The 18,606-nt window shown below is 38.3% G+C and overlaps 4 protein-coding genes across 4 annotated transcripts; 1 reads left to right on the top strand and 3 right to left on the bottom strand.

Annotated features, from left to right (window-relative positions):
- Positions 1-2,021: 2,021 nt before the first annotated feature.
- LOC113679086 (uncharacterized) lies at positions 2,022-6,053 on the bottom strand. Its single transcript, XM_027196030.2, has 5 exons — positions 5,884-6,053; positions 5,727-5,811; positions 4,447-4,528; positions 3,604-3,834; positions 2,022-3,359 (listed from the first exon to the last, which is right to left on the bottom strand). The coding sequence occupies exons 1-5, from the start codon at positions 5,928-5,930 to the stop codon at positions 3,295-3,297; spliced, it is 510 nt and encodes a 169-aa protein (XP_027051831.2). The 5' UTR covers positions 5,931-6,053; the 3' UTR covers positions 2,022-3,294.
- Positions 6,054-7,055: 1,002 nt separating this feature from the next.
- On the top strand, positions 7,056-11,778 carry LOC113679083 (tektin-like protein 1). Its single transcript, XM_027196027.2, has 4 exons — positions 7,056-7,486; positions 8,497-8,934; positions 9,612-9,707; positions 10,816-11,778. The coding sequence occupies exons 1-4, from the start codon at positions 7,118-7,120 to the stop codon at positions 11,116-11,118; spliced, it is 1,206 nt and encodes a 401-aa protein (XP_027051828.2). The 5' UTR covers positions 7,056-7,117; the 3' UTR covers positions 11,119-11,778.
- Positions 11,779-12,079: 301 nt separating this feature from the next.
- Positions 12,080-13,994, bottom strand: LOC113679084 (F-box/LRR-repeat protein 8). Its single transcript, XM_027196028.2, has one exon. The coding sequence runs from the start codon at positions 13,910-13,912 to the stop codon at positions 12,782-12,784; it is 1,131 nt and encodes a 376-aa protein (XP_027051829.2). The 5' UTR covers positions 13,913-13,994; the 3' UTR covers positions 12,080-12,781.
- A 424-nt stretch (positions 13,995-14,418) lies between these two features.
- On the bottom strand, positions 14,419-18,474 carry LOC149046657 (uncharacterized). Its single transcript, XM_089202620.1, has 3 exons — positions 18,302-18,474; positions 17,190-18,199; positions 14,419-14,423 (listed from the first exon to the last, which is right to left on the bottom strand). The coding sequence occupies exons 1-3, from the start codon at positions 18,442-18,444 to the stop codon at positions 14,419-14,421; spliced, it is 1,158 nt and encodes a 385-aa protein (XP_089058746.1). The 5' UTR covers positions 18,445-18,474.
- Positions 18,475-18,606: the final 132 nt, after the last annotated feature.

Below are 18,606 nucleotides of genomic sequence, written 5' to 3'. Positions count from 1 at the left end.
GAGCCTCAAAGTAAACAGTTGTTAAAGCAATATCATTAGTAGTGAATAGAGCTGACAAACTTGTAAGCTTCAACTTTCCTACGATGCACAAACGCCGCTGGCGCATATGTCATCTATGGCGTCTGACTTATTAACCGCGACGTGAGTTTATTTTGAAGATTATTTCTAAGACGATTTTCACTTTTTTTGGGAAAACAGTAGGGTGTGGAAGATGAACGACTGGTGGATAAACTGAATCAGGTGATATAGAGGGCCACAGCTGTAAAATTAAGGAAAGCAGTCGTGGACAGTTAACGTGAATTCCTTTTCGAGGCCTCTGTTATTAATTTTGATTCACTAATAGTGAATTTCCGGACCTTCTACATTCCTGCTGATCCTGGCTTTAATTCAAGCTGTTACTCTGCAGGACAAGAATTTTTAGGAACAAAAAAAAAACAACCACAACAACAACGAGTGTTCCCGTGATGCTTTCCTTCCATCCATTTTCGTAGTCGAGGAGAAAAACAACATTTTGTATAGATGTTGTGGGGTCATAATGGGATGTTACACTGGATGCCGGAACCCTTGTCCCGTGTATTTACACTCAAAGATCATTTAAATAAATGTTATTCATGGTAAAACAAGCCGTTTACAAAAGGGAAACGCTTTCTTTTGTCACTGTAACCAGAAACGATACACGCCAATCTAGATTGTTTTCGACCTCAGTAAAAGAGGACTACTTTTAAGCTTTCCTTCTCAGAAGGTGATTTTAAGACTATCCAATTGACTTCAATATTATACGTATAGAACGATGTCGTTGTTAGCTGGTGATAAAGGCAATCTTTGTTTCATTACCAGAAACCGTTGAAGCTCACTTGTTAACAACTAGTGCAGAACTCATCTACTTGGAAGGAGATAACAATTAGTAAAGAACTCGTCTACATGGCTTGACAGAAAGATTTTCTTTACAACGCCTTTCAGTAGTTAAGTAGCCCTGCCAAGTAGTGACTGATCTTTATTTTGATAAGACGGCCGGGAGTGGCGCCAAACTTTGCGTCGTGTATCAAGGTAAAGCCAGGAAAGCTTACCTTCTGTCTTAGAAAGTATCGTCAAAACAACCAAAGAAGGGTCGAAACCAATTCTAGTAGATATCTTTCACTAATACCTGTACCTGACTTGACACAGACAGGATTATTAACTACAGTGAGCCATAATACAACCGTATGTTACAAAGTTTCATTTGGGTGACGAATTTCTTTTTTTATTTTGAATTATCGTGATAAAGTTCGAAAATATTAACATCACTACATCCCTGCTGAGAATTTGAATGACTTCAAAGATATTTATGGACTTCTAAGTTGTTGCAACTGATCCGGAAATATGCTTACAACAAATCACTTTACAAATATCCCATCATATCCTCTGATAAAGTGATCAATCCTTATTTGATTAGGACATAGTTTTAAGCGCATAGTTTTCTTCTTAGCACACTATCATTTGACGGGACAAAACGGAAGCACAAGAATTTTAAAGGTGCTCGAGCAATGGGAGGAACCGTGGAGTGATGACTACCGATAAATTTTGTTAATGATGTTTTAACTCCTAGACAACCCTGTTACGTCCATTATAATCACTTTGGCGATTCAGTCGAGAATTTCTATCAGCGGAATTACCAGTTAAATACTTTTCAATCAATCATGTTCGTCCCAAAAGGATGTTCAATATGTGACGTATCAGGTTGCAACAGCAAAAAAGACAGAAAGCACCACACAAGACTGCATTGGTCACAAAGGACGGTATAAAGTACAGGAAGGTGAATGACCGAATCATATTCTGTTTCAGGGTAAACTGTGACCTTTACAAGTGTAGTAGAGGGCCTCTTTATACTTGCTGGATTAAGGTTTTGCCGTTTTTAATATTCGTCCCGAGGAAATTGTTCTTGCATTGTCTCAGTGTTAAGAGCAACTAATCCAAGTAGTGTATCCTTGAGGGTCTAGGTATAATAATTGCGTTGAATTTTGTCAGGAGACAAACTACAAACAGTAGATTAAACTTGATCTTTACTAATAAAAAGAAAAAGCATTTAAACTCTTGAAATCTAGCAGCATTATTCCCTCGGAACAATTTTTGTTTACGTTCATCGCATGCAATTCGCGTGCTCTCGCTGCCGGTTTCGCATCGACTACAACCAACCACATGTATTAGGACTGGAGATGTTAATATATTACAGATGTGACGGTCCATCTGATAATTCAATCATTTGCTTAGTGATCGCATGCATGGAGGTTCGCCCTTTCCTAGTTGACGGGCGTATTCTGTCGGCGCTGTTTACAGTACGCCAAGCTTATTGTTATGATCTCGTGAGAAGAGGATTTTCACGTATTTTACCAATTTAAAAACAAACAAGAGAAAAACCATTAACCAATTAGCATTCTTAATTGTTTTTGAAATGATTCCGGAAATCTTATTCTACTCTAGAAGAAACAACCTGGTCCACTTGTAGTCTGGCTTTTTTTTCCTCTTACGAGCCTACGAGCGAGGAGGGAAATCAAATGCTTTGTTTACATCTGGAAGGGAAGGGTTCTGTCTCATTCTTACATTCAATCCTCCTAATCTCTTATCAAGTAAAGCTCTAGCTTTTCTCACTCATCTCGCCCAATGACGAAAGAAAAACAAACTCTGAACACCGAAGTGGTGGGTACAAATGAGGGATTGGAGAATCCCAGCCCCCACCCCCTCCCCTCCTCCCGTCCCTTCAGACCTGTGGTGTTTTTCCACTTCTTGTCTGACACCAAAACTTCCGAAACGCCATTTACTACTCAGTGTGAAGTATTTAGAAATCCATTCGTTTAGACATATTTGTCAGCACCCTAAAAAATGTGGGCTGGCTATAGGGAAAGAAAAAAATTCTCCTTTTTGTGAATACAAGTTTTAAGCTCCCCCCACCTATCAAAAATGCTTGGATACACCCCTGCAGTAGAGCAGGACATGAAAGGAAGCTGTTGCTTCTTCTATACTGAGTGCGATCTCGTTTCTTTCCCCGACTCACTCGCTTGCCCCAATTGATCGAAAGCATGGGACAAGATTCAATTCTGCTAAAATAACAGTACGTGCAAGCTTGATGCATGCATGCGCACGCTACGTATAATCAGAATTTAAGAACTTACACCTCTATTAGTACCCAATTTAATTGTTTTATACGGCGCGTAAAATATTGCTGAATGTATGTATATCATATTGCACGATTCAACAGCACACCGATGCAACGTTAATTCAATCGCAAGTGTTCAAACCAGCCAGCTGATTAGACCATAATCAGGGAAAAAACCTTTTGCCCAATCCAAGGAAGGTTTTGTCTGAGCCAAACGTGGTCGTACCCTCTGAAAAGCGAGGAAAAAAATGTTCAGTGACCTTAAAGAACCAGACTTAACGCCTATTGTCAGCCTGTATAACAGTGAGCCAAGCGGAAGTCACGCAAAAGCGTGAGCCGAATGGGAAGTCCATCACAGCGTGACTGCCCCTTACCGCTTTATGCTTTTATCATTTTTCTTCAAGTTAACAGAAGAGATTGTTACACAGGTTAGTGAGACAAAGAATTCCCAAGTGCTTGACTGCAGAACTTACTCTTTGGTGGTGGCTTCTCCATATACCAGTACAAGTACCCCTCTCTAGCCCTAGCATTAACTGATGTCCTCAACAGTTTGGGAGGCAAGGGTCGTGGCTTGTGGTAATCCCCTGGCAAGTTACCGTGTAGCTCTTTGACGAGAATGTCGCTGAAATTTGGCCCACCTATACGCGTTAAGGTCCCGTCAATTTCGTGCCGGAACTTGAGGAGTTTTTCTTCTGACTTCTTGTCTGGTTTAGAAAGAATTGGATCACAGTTTTCTTACCCTTAAACTAAATAATGGACTTTCATCTTTGACTTTGTGCTAATAAATCTTATGTTGTCGCTTTTTTTCCACAAGTTTTATACGTGAGCTAGGCGGAGCAAATTGAAATTGCACGTTGAATGAAGCGATTAGGAACATTGCAAGAGATGATAAACTTATTCTCTTGGACCACTGGTATTACCTATGGATGGAGACTTGTCTATCGCAGGTTACTAACAGCATCATTTTCACCAGGTTTCCCTGAAAATTTACTGGTACAAGTTTACATTACTGGCCCCGGGTGTTTGAAGGTCGGACAACGCTATCCATAGGATAAACCCCTATAGCGCTGTACGTTTTGCCATCACTTATCCGCTGGATAGCGATTTATCCGTTGGATAGCGTTATCCGCCATTTATACAACTGGACCCTAGTTGGAGAGGCACTGAAAGGGAAGTGTGCTGCCCAACTGAACCCTGAGTTCAATGGACTAGCTATCAGACCACGTTGTCACCCTCATTTACTCAGAAAGCCCGCCTTGCAACAATTTCAATAGTTCGACGAGTCAAGAACTATTACGTAAATTGTTCATATTTACCTGGATGTTGCTCATGCCGCATTCGATCACCGTGGAACGTCTTCACTTGTCCTCTCGTGTCTCGAATGGAAAATGTAGCAACCTTAGAGCAGAGAGATAAAAAGAACTTAAAAAGTCACGCATTGGTCAACCGATTGCTCTATCGCGAGGCAATTGTTATGAGGCTGACAGTTGTAAGATATTTTAATATCGATTCACCGTGTAGTGTGATCGTCTGGGTAAGAGTAGTCTTGAGAAGGACTGTTGACTGTAGTAGTGACTGACGTTTTGATAGCCTGAGCGGATGTTATCATAAGAGTTAAGAGGAGACTGTTTCCAGTCGAGCGTTTTGGAGTACACCTGTAAGACCTGTAAGACCTGTAAGTCCGGTATTGACCCCTAAGGTGTTTCCCAAACCGCCATGGTTGAAATTGAACATAACACTAATTTATTATTTATTATGAGAAAGATATTTCCTATTGGCTCAAAAAGGATACAAACCCGGAGATTTGCGACGCTATGGAACTGCACTAACAAGAGACCTATTAACCCTTTCACACCCAAGATCTCAGTAGGAATTCTCCTGACTGTCTGCCATACAATTCTTGTGATGTTAGTTTGGAGAATTTGGTCTTGGATAAACTTATTATCCCCTTATTGATATCTGTATTTATTCTCATCACTTGTCTGTATGATATTGTACAGATATTGTACTGATATTGTACTGATATTGTCCTGACATTGTACTGATGCTGTACTGATGTTGTAAGGAGAAATTCTGTCTTGGTCACTCATGGGAGTTAAAAGGTTAACTCGGTTGGGACCGTTTCGGTCCCGCTGTGTTAGGCTGATAAATGATACACCTACTATGAGACCCATATAAATAAATACACAATTAATTATGTATAGCCGAGAGATTTACGAAACGTGACGTTTCAACATAGAAACAGTCCCAAGCCCCCAATATTTCGTTTTCTGTCGTGAGGTAATCAAATTATCAGTATCCAGCTGCTTAGAAACTTTTGCGTGACATTTCTAGAGGATTTTTCAACAGTTCAGTTCGATAGTTCGTCGATCGTTGCAAAATTACGCCGTTTTATCAAAGAGCTATGCAACTTTAATCGGTTGTACGTGAAAACTGGCAGATGAACAGACTATTAGAAACCCGAGCTTGAAAACCACCGCCATTTGCCTAACAACAGATCTTATCGTTGTGTATTACTATCGAGTTCACGTTAAGGGAAATTAGTTAACTTTAAATAATCTTCTGCTATAATCTAATCTATATTTTTCCAGTCTACCTTATGTTTCATCTTTGCCCAGTGATCTGTGTTCCCAGCTATGAATCTGTGCCTCGCGGGTTCCTTTTGTGCCCAGTGCGACAAACTGTAAACAAACAGAAAGAGTCAGAGTCGCTATCTCTTTTCGTTGTCCATCGTTCAGTCTAAAGTCACTCACTAGGGCAAGCTCCCCGTTTTATCCCGATATAATTGTATATCAGTCATGTTAAGCTTTCGTGGTTACTTGACTAAGTCGGTGACATAATAATTTTAAGGCTCCTTCGACGAGGATTTGTTCATGGCGGTCCGCGTATTGTGTTACAAGGTTAATTTGTTTTGTAATAAGTTAATTGCACTGGGTGACGCAAAAAACACAATAGGTTGTTGGATTAGTGAATCATGTGACTTGAATGATAAAAAGCTCCACTGTTCCTTGGAGACGGAAGAATGTCGTGCAAGGAAAGAAAATCGTTCTTCTTGAGTCTTATTCGCAATTACTTCTCTGACTCAAGATTAAAATTATCATAAGAAATTAAAAGGCATTGAAGAAAACTGAAAACTCAAGGACTCATGTATTGTCAGTGTTGACACTTCAGGAATACTTCATTACCCTCACCCGGACAAACATACTCGACAATCAATCAATTTGAGGCTTGCAGATCCTGTTTACCTCGTTGAAACGAACTTGTGAAAACTCTCTTACTGTTCCATTCTTTTCTTCTGTTCCTAAATTCTTCCTGTTCATTTTTGTTTTCAACAGAAGAAAAGTCGAACAAAACAAAATCCAAAAAAATAAACTTATAAAGTGCAACTCCTAATGGCCTTATCTGGCTTTCACTCTTGGCAAAATTGTCGGTATTTTACTCTAAGGATAAACTGTGCTGGGGGAAACTTACCAAACCGGTCATTTGGTGGGGGGGGGGGAGGGGGGGGAAGGGGGGGTTTAAATAATTGAGATGGTATGGCTAGTCTCGATTTCTAGTGACACCATGGATTCGATAAAAAGGTTTGATGAATTATATGAGGAAAACCAGGAGCTCGACAAATTGTACAATTGTCGTACCCCAATAAACTTCAAGTCAATCGAGCTGGATACGGTGGCATACTTTGTCACGCAACAACAGTTAAGTGTGACGTGAGAAATAAGGCCAGTAAGGGGTTCTTCCTATGTAAGTGAATGCATCTTTTCATATTCTCCTTGTCAACACCGCTCTCTTTTGTGATGCTTTTTAAATAATTAACGCTTTTAGTCTGGAATTCACGTTCGGTATTTTCCTTTCTATTCGTTTGGGAAATGCGAAAACGAGGCTAATTAGTTGCCATGGTTACGTGTGGCTTCTCGCGCGGTTTGCACACAACATAAAGTCGCACTGCATTCTTCTCATAGACAGTGGCAAAATTTTCCCGAAGAAATGGAAGTTACAAAGGCTACCATCGGTTCTGATCCGTGGAAAAATGCAAGTATAAGAAACATAAGACTTTCTCAGACAGTTCTCAACCGTAGCGACAAAGCATGTGAGCTGGGACAGCAGTTGGACCCATTGCCATCTCTAAGAGACACTAGTATACAACAGAGCAATGCCAGAATACATGCCTACGTTCGGGCGACAAGGGCTGTCTTAGTGAAGCTCCGAGAAAGTTTGTTAGACACGAATGAAGAGATAAAATCTCTGTTGAGAGGGAAGGAAGATTTAGAAAAGACTCTGGAGCATATTCGTAAAGATATTATCTTAAACACACGATCTACGATGCAACGGCAAACGAGACCGCCACGAGAAAAGGTAACATGAGGCTGTTATTGCTCTGCAATATTTTATTTTCATCCGTGCGCGTTCGCACTCATTAGTTCGAAAATTTCGTTTTGAGATACTAAGGAATGTCATACACTTAAGGAAGATTAAATTGAGCTGTATTGTGATCTGCATAAGTTCAATATATTACTCATTTCCCTAATTGATGTCCTTCTCGTCCCGTTGTTCTGTTGTAAGTAATACTTTGAGATAGGTTAAAGTTGATATTCAACCTAAGTATTGCTCTTCGCTGAAAGTTGATAGCTCAGCAAAGCGATGTCGTTTTCTTAATGAAATTTTTGAATAGTCAGAAAATTGTTTGTTTCAGACACGATCAGTTGCTAATGAGAGAAGAAAATATCTGGATACCCTTTTCGCTAATGATGACTGTTCAGCCATCATTAATTTTTTTTTAATGTGGACGGATTTTGAAAACAGAAAAATGTGTTTTCGTTCAATCAGCACATTGAGTTGACAATCAAAAGTGTTGAATCTGAAAAATTTGTCTTTGTTGAGATGTAGCTGTAACCATGCAAGACAAATCGGTAATGATTATTTATTTACGTGTTCATATACACAGAGTTGACACGAGGGTGTCATTGTAACATTTTAAGCATGAGGGGATTGTGTAAATGATACTTTTTTAAACATTTCTTGAACCCAGCAGGTGATAATACCGTGAAAAAATATATTCTGAGAGATGTCAATAAATGTCACAAGGTGTTTAAAAATCATTGTTTACATTGTTGTAGTCACTAAGATTTTTCAGAGGGATAGCTTTTATGCTGAGGTGACTATCTAAACTGGCAATAACCTAATTATAGACTCAGAAGGGTTGAGTCCTCAGCTTCTAAAAAGAAATTACACTGAATGTGCAGTTATAAGTGTACTTACAATGGAACAAACAAATGTGAATAAGTATTTGTCTTAATTAAAGTTTTTAATTTTTCTCCTTTAATCTTTTTTCTAATCAAATGATAACATTTTTCTGATCATAAAAGGACCTTGATGGAGCAGATGACCTCCTTGGAGCCGAGCGCAAGCATTTACTGAAGCTTAAGCGAATTCTGGAGGCTCAGCTTCGCTCTGTTCAGAAACAGCTTCAAGTGCTTGATGGAGCAAGGAAAAGGCTCACTGCCTCCTTACAAGAGAGGTCAAGGGTACTGGACCTTATATGCCACGCTGTATCGGCAGTCCGTGGTGCTGGCATCAAGGATCAGGCAGAGAAGCCTGTCACACCACCTGTGGAACCACTGGGTCCTTACACTCCTGAATGTGCAAGGGTGATTTCAACAGCAGCAGAGGCACGGCAGAGATCTACTAATTTGCGCAAGGAAGTTGCAGAAGCCATTGAGCAGACAGTTAAGCTACAGAAGGCAGCTCATCAATCTGTGAATGACGGATTGACTCAGAAAGTTGCTGAGACAGTCACCATGAAGGTTGGTTGTGTTAAAAAAAAATACATATTCATGAGCAACTGGAGTTAAAATTCATAATTACATAAAAAGTATTCACTGGTTAACAGCCGGCCCTCTCAGTCTTAAAAATTGGTTAAATTAGAAAGTGTTTTTCTGTGAGGAAATGAGAATATATCCAGAATCTTGACATGCATATAAGGTACTTGAATATCTCAACAGCTAGCATTTGTCCAATAACCATATAAAAAGACAATAATTAGATGTTATTAACTCTTTGAGCAAAAAGTTTCAATCAGAGAATGCTGCTTGATGTAAAAATTTGAATTGTTAATGGTACAACTTATTATGCCCTTTAACTCCCATAAGTGACCAAGACATAATTTCTCCTCACAATATCAACCAAACAAGTGATGAGAATAAAAAAATATCAATTTGAGGATAATTAATTGATCCAATACTAAATTATCTGAACTAACATTATGAGAATTGAATGATTGATTGTAAGGAGAATAACCAATTTTATTTGGGAGTTAAAGGGTTAATTTAAGTTGACATATAATTCCAAGAACCTTTAATATTTGTTTAATTTAGGATCTAAAATACTATGGAAACGTTTTGGTTTGTATTTTACCCTCTGGTGACCATAGCTGGCCCAAAATATTTTTGACAACATATTTATCCTTTTTTTGTGACAACAGCAACATCTTTTGGTTGGTGCCGGTGAAACTCAAATGGCCATTCATCGAAGTCAGCGCTGGTATGATGCCACAGAAATGGCTCTTGGATATACACTGGTATGTAGATTTAATAATTAAGCTAAACCTTTAAGGAACTAGTGCATTGTACTTTTAACTAACAACAGCTAGACCACTTATAAAAACACCTAAAAGTATACAGTCATGAACTTCTTTTCTCAGTCCCCATACCATCACTGCAAATTGGCCTTTTTTTTTAGAAATGGTCTGTACCTTATTAATGCTAAGGGTCATGGGCCCACAAGCCTGATCTTATAGTGGTTCCCAATCTCTGGTTTTAAAAGTTGTGGTCATCCACAATAAAACAAGCACCCAACACAAGCAAGAAAGTTTCAACAACAACTGAGTTTTGCAAGTTGTTAAGTAGAGATCTACTTTGAAGAGAGGATATATTTTATGGACAAGCCTTGAATTGTTTTATTTAATGTAGTCCAGATATTCAAGTACTTATTGTAAACAGAAATATGAAAATTATAGGGAAAGAATTAAGCTAAGCTAACTTCAAACATACATACGAATATTCTACACATTCCTTTACAAAGACACAAGTTATGCTAAGACCCAAAATTAAATGCACACAAAAAACTATGTCTTCAAAAGGATAAATGAGAACTGCTTTATAACAAACTCTAACACAAACTTCATAGCCAAGTGGGTAAATTTGGTAGCATTCTGACGTAACATGAACAATGTAAACCACATGTCACAAGGTTGCAAAAAGGTGCAATGAAAAACTAGTATGAAACTGGGCAAAACTACCAAAGGCTAAATATTTAGACAGGCATAAAGAAAGGAAAATAGGCACTTTCATAACAGTTGGAGTTTAAACAAAAAGGTGGGCAAAATGCTCTTATGATAAACACACAACTTATTGTTTTTCCAAGCTAAGACAACTGACAAAAATGCAGTTCTGGGTGAAACTTAAATGACCATGTCCCTAATGGACAAACAATAACATCATTAGGGTGCAGTCTAACATAATGCAACATGAATCAAACTTGTAGTGAATCAATGTACAGTGATAAAGGCATAGCAGCCATAACACAAAGACATTTTCTATATGAAACTGATAATCCTTAAAGGACCTCTTGCTTTAACCTTCCTTGTACTACTTCATCTATCTCAAGCTTGTCTCCTCATATAACAGGGACCTGTTGCTTATTCTGACCTTACCACTCGTGAGCGTTTGGACCGTCCAGCAGTGCAAGTCTACCAACGTCATCCTGGTAACCAATTGCCTGAGGCTCGTGAGATTGTTAAGGGAGGAGAAGGTCTGCAGGAGTCTTTGAATGCCACAGCTCGCAATGTTGGTCTCTTGAGACTTACCAAAAAGAGAGTTGATGATGATGCAAGGGATAAACACCGTGCTGCCTTGATTGATGCTAGTGTTACCCGTATGCGTAGACGTTTAGGAAATCACCGTTGGGTGATCAATGGTGTTGGGTGTTAACTTTTGGTGGCTAAATTTAGTCTCTGTTTATAAACTTTGTAGTTTTGATTGACATCAAGTTTTAAATGGATAGCAATCCAAAAATTTCCTGATACAACCTTTTTTTTTTCTTATTCATTTTACAATGGAAAGCCCTTTTTCACTGCAAGAATGATATAAAGTAGTTCAATTGGTTTCATTTTTAAAAAATATCTGTAGGTAATATATTTGAGGAAGAATTCATTTGAAATTTATCTTGAAAATTGGCACTCAGTGTTTGGTTGCACTATTAATGAACTGAATGGGATGTTACTGGATTTATTATGGGCACAGTAATAGGCATGGAAATGAGACCAAAGGAAATAAATATGTTTCATTTAAGGCTTGATTTGTAAATAAAATACATTGAGTGTCTCTAAGATTGGTTATTTATGATGATGGTTGGCAAAATACCACATTTCAGATAAGTTTATACTAATTCACTGCAATAGTGTTAATATATGACATATGGCTCATTTCCAGTTGACATCTCTTTGATTTAAAATGGTGGCAATTCATCCAGCTGTAGATAGTCTTAAAACTTGATATGTCTCAACAACTCTACCTTTTGTTTTTCCATGTATGATAAGAAAATGATAGTGATGAGAGTGAAACTGTGTCAATAAAATTGTTCTAAATGAGTTTTATTGTTAGTGAGTTGCCTGCACTTTGTTATTTTGGGGAAAAATGTGTCCACTCAAAGCCAACCCCATTATGTGGCTGAGTACAAATTATCAGAGGGAAATATTCACTAGAAATTGCAGGAGGCCTTTGACAATGGTAAGCAAAATGAAAAAGAAATGAAGCTGTTTTTTTTAAACTGATGATGACAGGGGAAAGAAGATAATACAGGGTCATGAGGTGATAGAAACTTTACCTTTCAGCCTTGGGTGTACCTCATGAATGAATGCATTTAACAAGTGAGAGTATTTAAAGCTCAACATTGACAAAAAACAAAGCGGTTTTAATTTTCAACATGAAACTGAGGACTAAGTAAGAAGCTATTGTTTGGACCTCAAATTTAGCCTTTTAATTAAATTTGGAGTGATTCTACAGACAGGCTACACATTTTGACCCATGGCACACCAAGAAAAAACGTTTTCCTTCTAAGAGAAATTTTTTCCATGCCAAACATGGAAACAAGATCCTTATATTGGCACTCTTATCTTGGATGGTCACTCAGCAAAGCACCATGGTAAAAAGCACCATGATAAACAGAGCTCAGAAACGGGAGAAATACTAATATTTCACCATTACCTTAGTACTGAAAAGAGATTCTGTACAATGAGCCTTATTCCAAACCAATTTTTTCCCCCTGGGTCGAAGTGGGCGACACATCCTCTTAATGACTGGGCGTGTACTGCTGGATTCTGGGACCCTTTTGCTTTCCCAGACCATGCCGGAAAAGATCATCATGTGAACATTGTTTAAATTGAATTCAATTCTTTGCGCCTAGGGTTATACAAAATATACATTAGAGAATAGAAAGAACCTATAACGAGATCTTGGCGGTGAAAGGGTCAAATCCGGACTGATAACCAATGGAAAAGTTCGATAATATTCAGACTCAGAAAATATCATGATTTCGAGCATTCGTTAAGGAAAAGAGCACTAACTCCAGTTCGGTCGGAACTCACTCTTCCGTTCAATTCGTTGGCAGCTGCTTAGTCTTGATATAGCATTTTTGCAATTGAGGACGAAGTTCCAGAATCTTTTGTTTCGTGTCGTGCGAAATGTAGCACTGGAACACAAATAGCTCTCTTAGTCTATCACACCTCGTGACAAGATACAACAACGCCTTTTCGAGTTCCTCGCTACTTGTCGTACTAATCGACAACATTTCCAAAGTTTCACTGTAGTTCATGGCAGCAAAATAAACTTGGTCGATGACTTGGGACATGACTTCCAGGCGAAGGTTTTTCACCGGAACTTCGGGCTTCAAAATCATATCAACTTTGTACATCGGACAGGAAGTGTCGAAAGCTAGCGTGACACGCAAGTTAGGAATCTTCCTCCTAACGACTTCCCACGTTTCTGATGTTATGTCTTTTCCAAATTTTTCCTCTCGTCTACAGTCGATAGAGAGGTGATTGAGGGGAGTCCGGTTCTCTTCAGCGAGAGACAACAATATCTCCTCTGTCACGCTAGTATGATGAAGCGCGAGGGACTTCATCTTCCGGCACATGTCAAGCACATTTTCTATGCAACCGGAAGTGACTTTGCAAACAAGGGCCGCGTTTTGAATATTCAGTAACTCTAAGTCGCGATTATTTTCCACCAAGCAGTTCATTAAATTGTCGCCATAGGCGATCGGAAGTTTGCTTAGATCCACTAACTTCAACGTCGAGAGCACTTCAACATCCTCGTTGGGTTTGTCGAACAGAACTCGTAAACACTCGATAAATTCCTGTCCTGCATAGAACAAAGGATTCTCTCCGAGAAACTTGACAGTAAACCTTTCAAGCCTTCGCTCTTTTATACCGCTTAACATGAGGATAAGCGTGCAAGCACTTTCTCTGTTGATTTTATCTTCTTGATTACAATGAATCTCTACGGTTCTTAGATAATGACCGTGGTTCTCCAGGCATTTTGCGTACTTGAACTCTTTTGAATCGACGAATTTGAAATGGAATGTATGCCATAACACCGGAGAACCGAAACATTCACGCCACTGTTTACACGCAAGCGAAGCTGTTAACCTGTCAGAAAGTCCCAGAAAAGACAAGATCCCCACTATTATGTGATCGGGAAGATTTTCCCATTTCTTTTCATCCATTGATCAAACTCAGGCAACAAACAGCTGAATCGCCTGATATCTGAGGCGTTGTTGTTTGATCAAATATGGAAATTTGCAGAGCGTTATAAATATTCAAGTATGCCGTGACCTCCACAGGGTACCCAGTAACTAAGAAACGTGTTAATTTATCCATCACGAAGTGAAGGACAAACAATGGCGAATAATAAGTACACAATGCCAAAATATGACCAGAATAATTTGAATTTTTAATCTTTTATTCATGCAGCTTAAAATCCCGCCTAATAATTCTCAGTCGAGAGATCTCTGACGTGGGGACAGAGCAGCGAATGAAGTGGGGTAACCTCAGTGACAAGATTCGGTCCTCAGGGGGGCACGTCCCTTAAAATTTAGGAACCTTGATGTACTTCAAACCATAAATCTTAAGAGTAATAGAGCCCGTCTTCACTCCTGAGCTAGTGTATTCTGTTTCGTTTCACGGCAATTTCAATTCTAAAATTTCAAGGCTTTGTGAGAATACTAATGTCTTAATCTTGAGATGAACAACAGAAAAACAGAGTTTTTAGGATCGTTAGCTACCGAAACTTTGGCGCGTTATTCAGCATCAACCCGAGTTTTCAGTCAAATCCGTTCCCACGGGGTTTTCCAAAAGATCGCTTTGTAGATCACACTGCTAAAACCTTGAATAAAACCTGAAAAAAATTTACGAGACGCAGGATTTTTCCGGCAAATTCCCGCGATATGGCCAAGTGCGAAGTTTTGCCTCCATTTATTGTTTATGCAATAATGTACATAAGCTTTCTCCTAGTCTGAATACTTACACCTCTTCCATGACTAAAAATATGAAATATCAAAGGGGAAACTCTACGAAGCCAATAAGTCCTCCAAGTACTTTGTACCATATCAAACTTATCCCATAGAAAACTGAACATTTGCTTAAATTGGTCCCAAGCCACCGTATTACTCACCTGACATGCGCAGAGCAATTAAATAAGCAAAGAGCGCCAATGTTAAAAATGGCGGCTAACAGAGTGAAGCGGGAGCATAAGACTCCGAAGAGATTTATTGACGAATTCGCAGAAGCTAAGACCAAGCAATGCAAGAAAATAAAAACTACGGATAAGAATATTTATCCTGTTGAGATAATATAGGTCGACAAAGCGAGAAAACATGGCAAAATTCATTTCAAAGGGTACTGCGAGAAATTTGACGAATGGAGGCCTTGCGATGAACATAATTTGCCCGTAATGCGATTGGAACCAATGTCAAAACCAATCGATGACTCCTTCAGCGATCGCCAGCAAACTTTTTATGAACGCGTTTAGAGGGAGATCAAGCGAAAGTTGTACTCCGGGCGCAGAGAGGATTCAAAAGTTCGTATAGAAATTCAAGTCGATGACGATGTTTTCTATAAAAGTCTTGGGAGGATTTCATCCAAAAAATATCAGAGGAATAAACTCATATATGAAATTCTTTCAAATGAAACTCTGGATTGTTATATCGGCACAAAGTGGAATGAGCGGATCATGAATGAAAACGGCGATTTTGCTTATGTTGTACCAGGGACTGTGAGATTTTGGTTGACAAAAAGAAACCCCATAGTGGAATTTAAATTAATTGGCGATAAATACGTGAGATCTGAAATCGAAGACGGGCATCGAGTCGTTTTTACATTTGTGCGTGGAGATGGCAACAGATGTGGATACAAAAATATGGTCCATCATTAATATATTTGATTTAGCACATGTTTATTGATTTTGATAGTTGATGTCAAAGAATTATTTTAATTGCATGTGAATTACATTCATAAAATGTAAACATGTGGTTATAAATGACCCATATATTTCAGTCTGTGATTCTGTTGTAATCAATGCAGTAACATTTTTGAAAAAGACTCCTTGAATACTGTATACAAGAAACATTTCACAGGCATAGCAAATTATTCTACACAACTTCTACTAACAGTTTTTGGGTAATACACTCCTTTAATACATTGATATATTATATCATTACTGATTGATTAAATCACATCTTGGCTTCCATTTACCATCTATTTTAACAAGATGTGCACAGAAAGTGGGAGCATCACATTTGCTGCATTTTGCAGTACATGTTTTGATGGTATGGCCAGAAGTTGAACAGTTTCCACAGTTGTAGCTTTCCTTCACCCTTTCCAAACCAGCAGCTTCCAAAAGCTGTATTCTGTGTTTTTTCAAGAAAAGTTGCTTTAGAGCAGAAACCCCTCTATGATTAGATGATCGAAAGTAGTCCTTTGATACAGTGTTGTTGTACTTCTCCATACCTTGCTGAGTGTAATAAGCTAAATTTTGGTATAGCTTTAAAAATTCAGGTACATGAACATACAAAGAATGCATATATGGTGTTACATCTTTTGCTTGGTAAAGGTCTAAGAATTTTTGAAACCATTTTTTGATTTTGTCCTTGAGGCTAGAGATAGCATCATCTGTAGTGTAATTAAGTTTAAGATCACCTATAATATCTATGAAATTACCCCAAAGGGCTTGCAGCTTGTCCACATTATGAAACTCTGGTAATAGTAAGTGAAAATTAATATGTTGGAAAAGCAAGAGTTTTTCAGGTCTAGTAAGGTCTCTGTACTCCAACTTCTTGCTGTCCCTATTAATTTTCCATTCAAAATTAATTCCAAGTTCTTTTACAAATTTCTCATACCCAGCCATATGTCTATACTTATTTCGACAAAACCCATTTGAAAAAGTAGATACCTTGTCGATGGCATCTTTCCTGCGAAGTTCCCTGATCAGAAGTTCAATTAAATTATCAGATATTCTCAAAAATAAATGTAGTGTATCAATTATTACATGGTCAATAGGAATAAAATCAAATAATGGATTGGTTTTACGATTATATTGCTTAGATTTTGCATACTTACCTATTTCTTGTAAATCTCTTACCCCAAGAGATTTGTCAGTTATAGACCACTTTTAACTGATGTCAAACCTTTCATTTCCTGGGCACTTACACCAAATACAAGAGAAATTTTGATTAGCAGCCCCTGAACCACAAACACAGGCTAGAAACTTCCAGTCTCCTCCCAAAAAATACTCAATGCTATACTTATGACTATTTACAGTAATTTCTTTTAAATTTGACATTTCATTATTTAGATCAGCAAGGCTTTCTTTAAGATTGTCATAGTTCTCTGTTGTCTTAATTATTGCTAGAACATAGTTCCCTTTTTCATTCATTGCTGCATCCTTTTCATTCAAAATTGTGTATGTGACATTTTCAAGTTTAAGCCTTTTCCCAATGTTGGTACCATCACCACTGAGCTTTACTTTAATAGTAGTGACCTTGTCCAATACTCCATTTTTCTGCAGCCTTTTTATCTGTTCCTCAAGACTCCCCCTGAAAGAAATCTGTACTCCCTCTGCCTCCTCTGGTGTACTTCTCAGATTCCAATTGGCATTTAGTTTATCTAGGTGTTTGCATATTTTATATTTTGTGGGCATGTCTTTACACTTCATGGCCAACTCATGCCAAGCTTCATTAGATATATTCAATTTTTCCTTCAAGTAAACCCACATATTGATGTCATCAATATCATTGTCAGTCAGTTCTCTTGGCTCTGTTTCCAATAGTTGTAACTCTCCCTCTTCTACCAATGAAATAGTTTCATATTGTTGAGTGTCATTATTAAATACCTCAACCTTGGTGGCAATAAAATTGTAGAGGCCTAAAAATGACAGTGCTGAGTGGCAGTCTTCTTTAAATCCTCGCCTTAATCTTGCCTGATGTTGTTTGGTATAATCAGTGAAACGTTTGCTTTTGTTTGGACCTCTTTGTCCCTTTTTTTGCATTCTTGCTGCTTTTTTCGCTAATCTTTTGAATTTTTGTTTGTATTGTTCTTTTCTGTTTTCCGAATCCCTAATAACATCTTCAAACTCCTGCTCAATTTTTAATCTCTTTGCCTGCTCTGCGGCTAAATCCAGTTCAGCTTTCCTTTTCTGCCCACGAAGCTGTTGGTTTTCCTCAATCAATGAGTTGTTTTCAAGCTCATGATAGAAAATTTTGAAGGAGTGGTTTTTTGCCTTCCACGCATCAATAAGCTTCTTTATAATTTTCCCCCCACTTTTTGACGCTTTCTTGAACGCTGAATGGAGGAGAGAAATCTTTTTCCTGAAGACGTTGAGAATTCTGGAATTTATAACAACTCCGCGAATCTCAGATTCCCTCAATATTTTTTCCACGATTCCCACAATCACAGAATCAGCACTTTCGTCGTTCGGCTCTTGATCAGACTTCTTCGACAGGGAATATATGAGATAGCTGATAAAAAAAAAATCAGTTCGGTGAAAAAAAATTGAAAAAAATTAAAAAGAAAAAAGAAACAGGTTGGAATACACTTCGATAAACGCAATTTTTACTTACTTGTTTATTTCGTAAGTAAACCAAGGCAGTTTTTCCCCTTTTGGACCATTTGTTTCTTCGCCGAAATCGTTTTGTGCATCTACCGCCACCGCGAGAAGAGCCAGCGAAGAAAAAATCACCAGTGCGTAAACTTCGAGTCCCATTTCCCGAACCCAAACAATATCCAAACCTCATGTATTGTACATCAAATTGCGCCAAATTTATTGTTTTTTTCGTATTTCGCGGTAATGACCAGTTTTAGGCATGCGCTTTAGAGTTATAGTCCCAGACTCCATGACCACTGCTTGCATGTGGCGTGAACCCCT

The sequence above is a fragment of the Pocillopora damicornis genome, chromosome 4 (genome assembly GCF_964200805.1).
Source record: "Pocillopora damicornis chromosome 4, jaPocDami1.2, whole genome shotgun sequence".
Taxonomy (NCBI): Eukaryota; Metazoa; Cnidaria; class Anthozoa; order Scleractinia; family Pocilloporidae; genus Pocillopora; species Pocillopora damicornis.
The sequence above is the reverse complement of the archived record's forward strand: the minus strand, read 5'-3'. Positions and strand labels throughout refer to the sequence as shown.

Bases quoted from the DNA above. Each gene is read 5' to 3' on its own strand.
- LOC113679086 (XM_027196030.2), bottom strand. From the start codon at position 5,930: ATGACTGATATACAATTATATCGGGATAAAACGGGGAGCTTGCCCTA. The intron at 4,529-5,726 runs GTAGACTGGAAA...CTCTGCTCTAAG, and splicing joins GGGCAAAGATGAAACATAAG to GTTGCTACATTTTCCATTCG. The intron at 3,360-3,603 runs GTAAGTTCTGCA...CTCGCTTTTCAG, and splicing joins GGAGAAGCCACCACCAAAGA to AGGGTACGACCACGTTTGGC.
- LOC113679083 (XM_027196027.2), top strand. From the start codon at position 7,118: ATGGAAGTTACAAAGGCTACCATCGGTTCTGATCCGTGGAAAAATGCA. The intron at 8,935-9,611 runs GTTGGTTGTGTT...TTGTGACAACAG, and splicing joins CTGAGACAGTCACCATGAAG to CAACATCTTTTGGTTGGTGC. The intron at 9,708-10,815 runs GTATGTAGATTT...CTCATATAACAG, and splicing joins TGGCTCTTGGATATACACTG to GGACCTGTTGCTTATTCTGA.
- LOC113679084 (XM_027196028.2), bottom strand. From the start codon at position 13,912: ATGGATGAAAAGAAATGGGAAAATCTTCCCGATCACATAATAGTGGGG.
- LOC149046657 (XM_089202620.1), bottom strand. From the start codon at position 18,444: ATGGGACTCGAAGTTTACGCACTGGTGATTTTTTCTTCGCTGGCTCTT. The intron at 18,200-18,301 runs GTAAGTAAAAAT...TTTTTTTATCAG, and splicing joins TTTACTTACGAAATAAACAA to CTATCTCATATATTCCCTGT.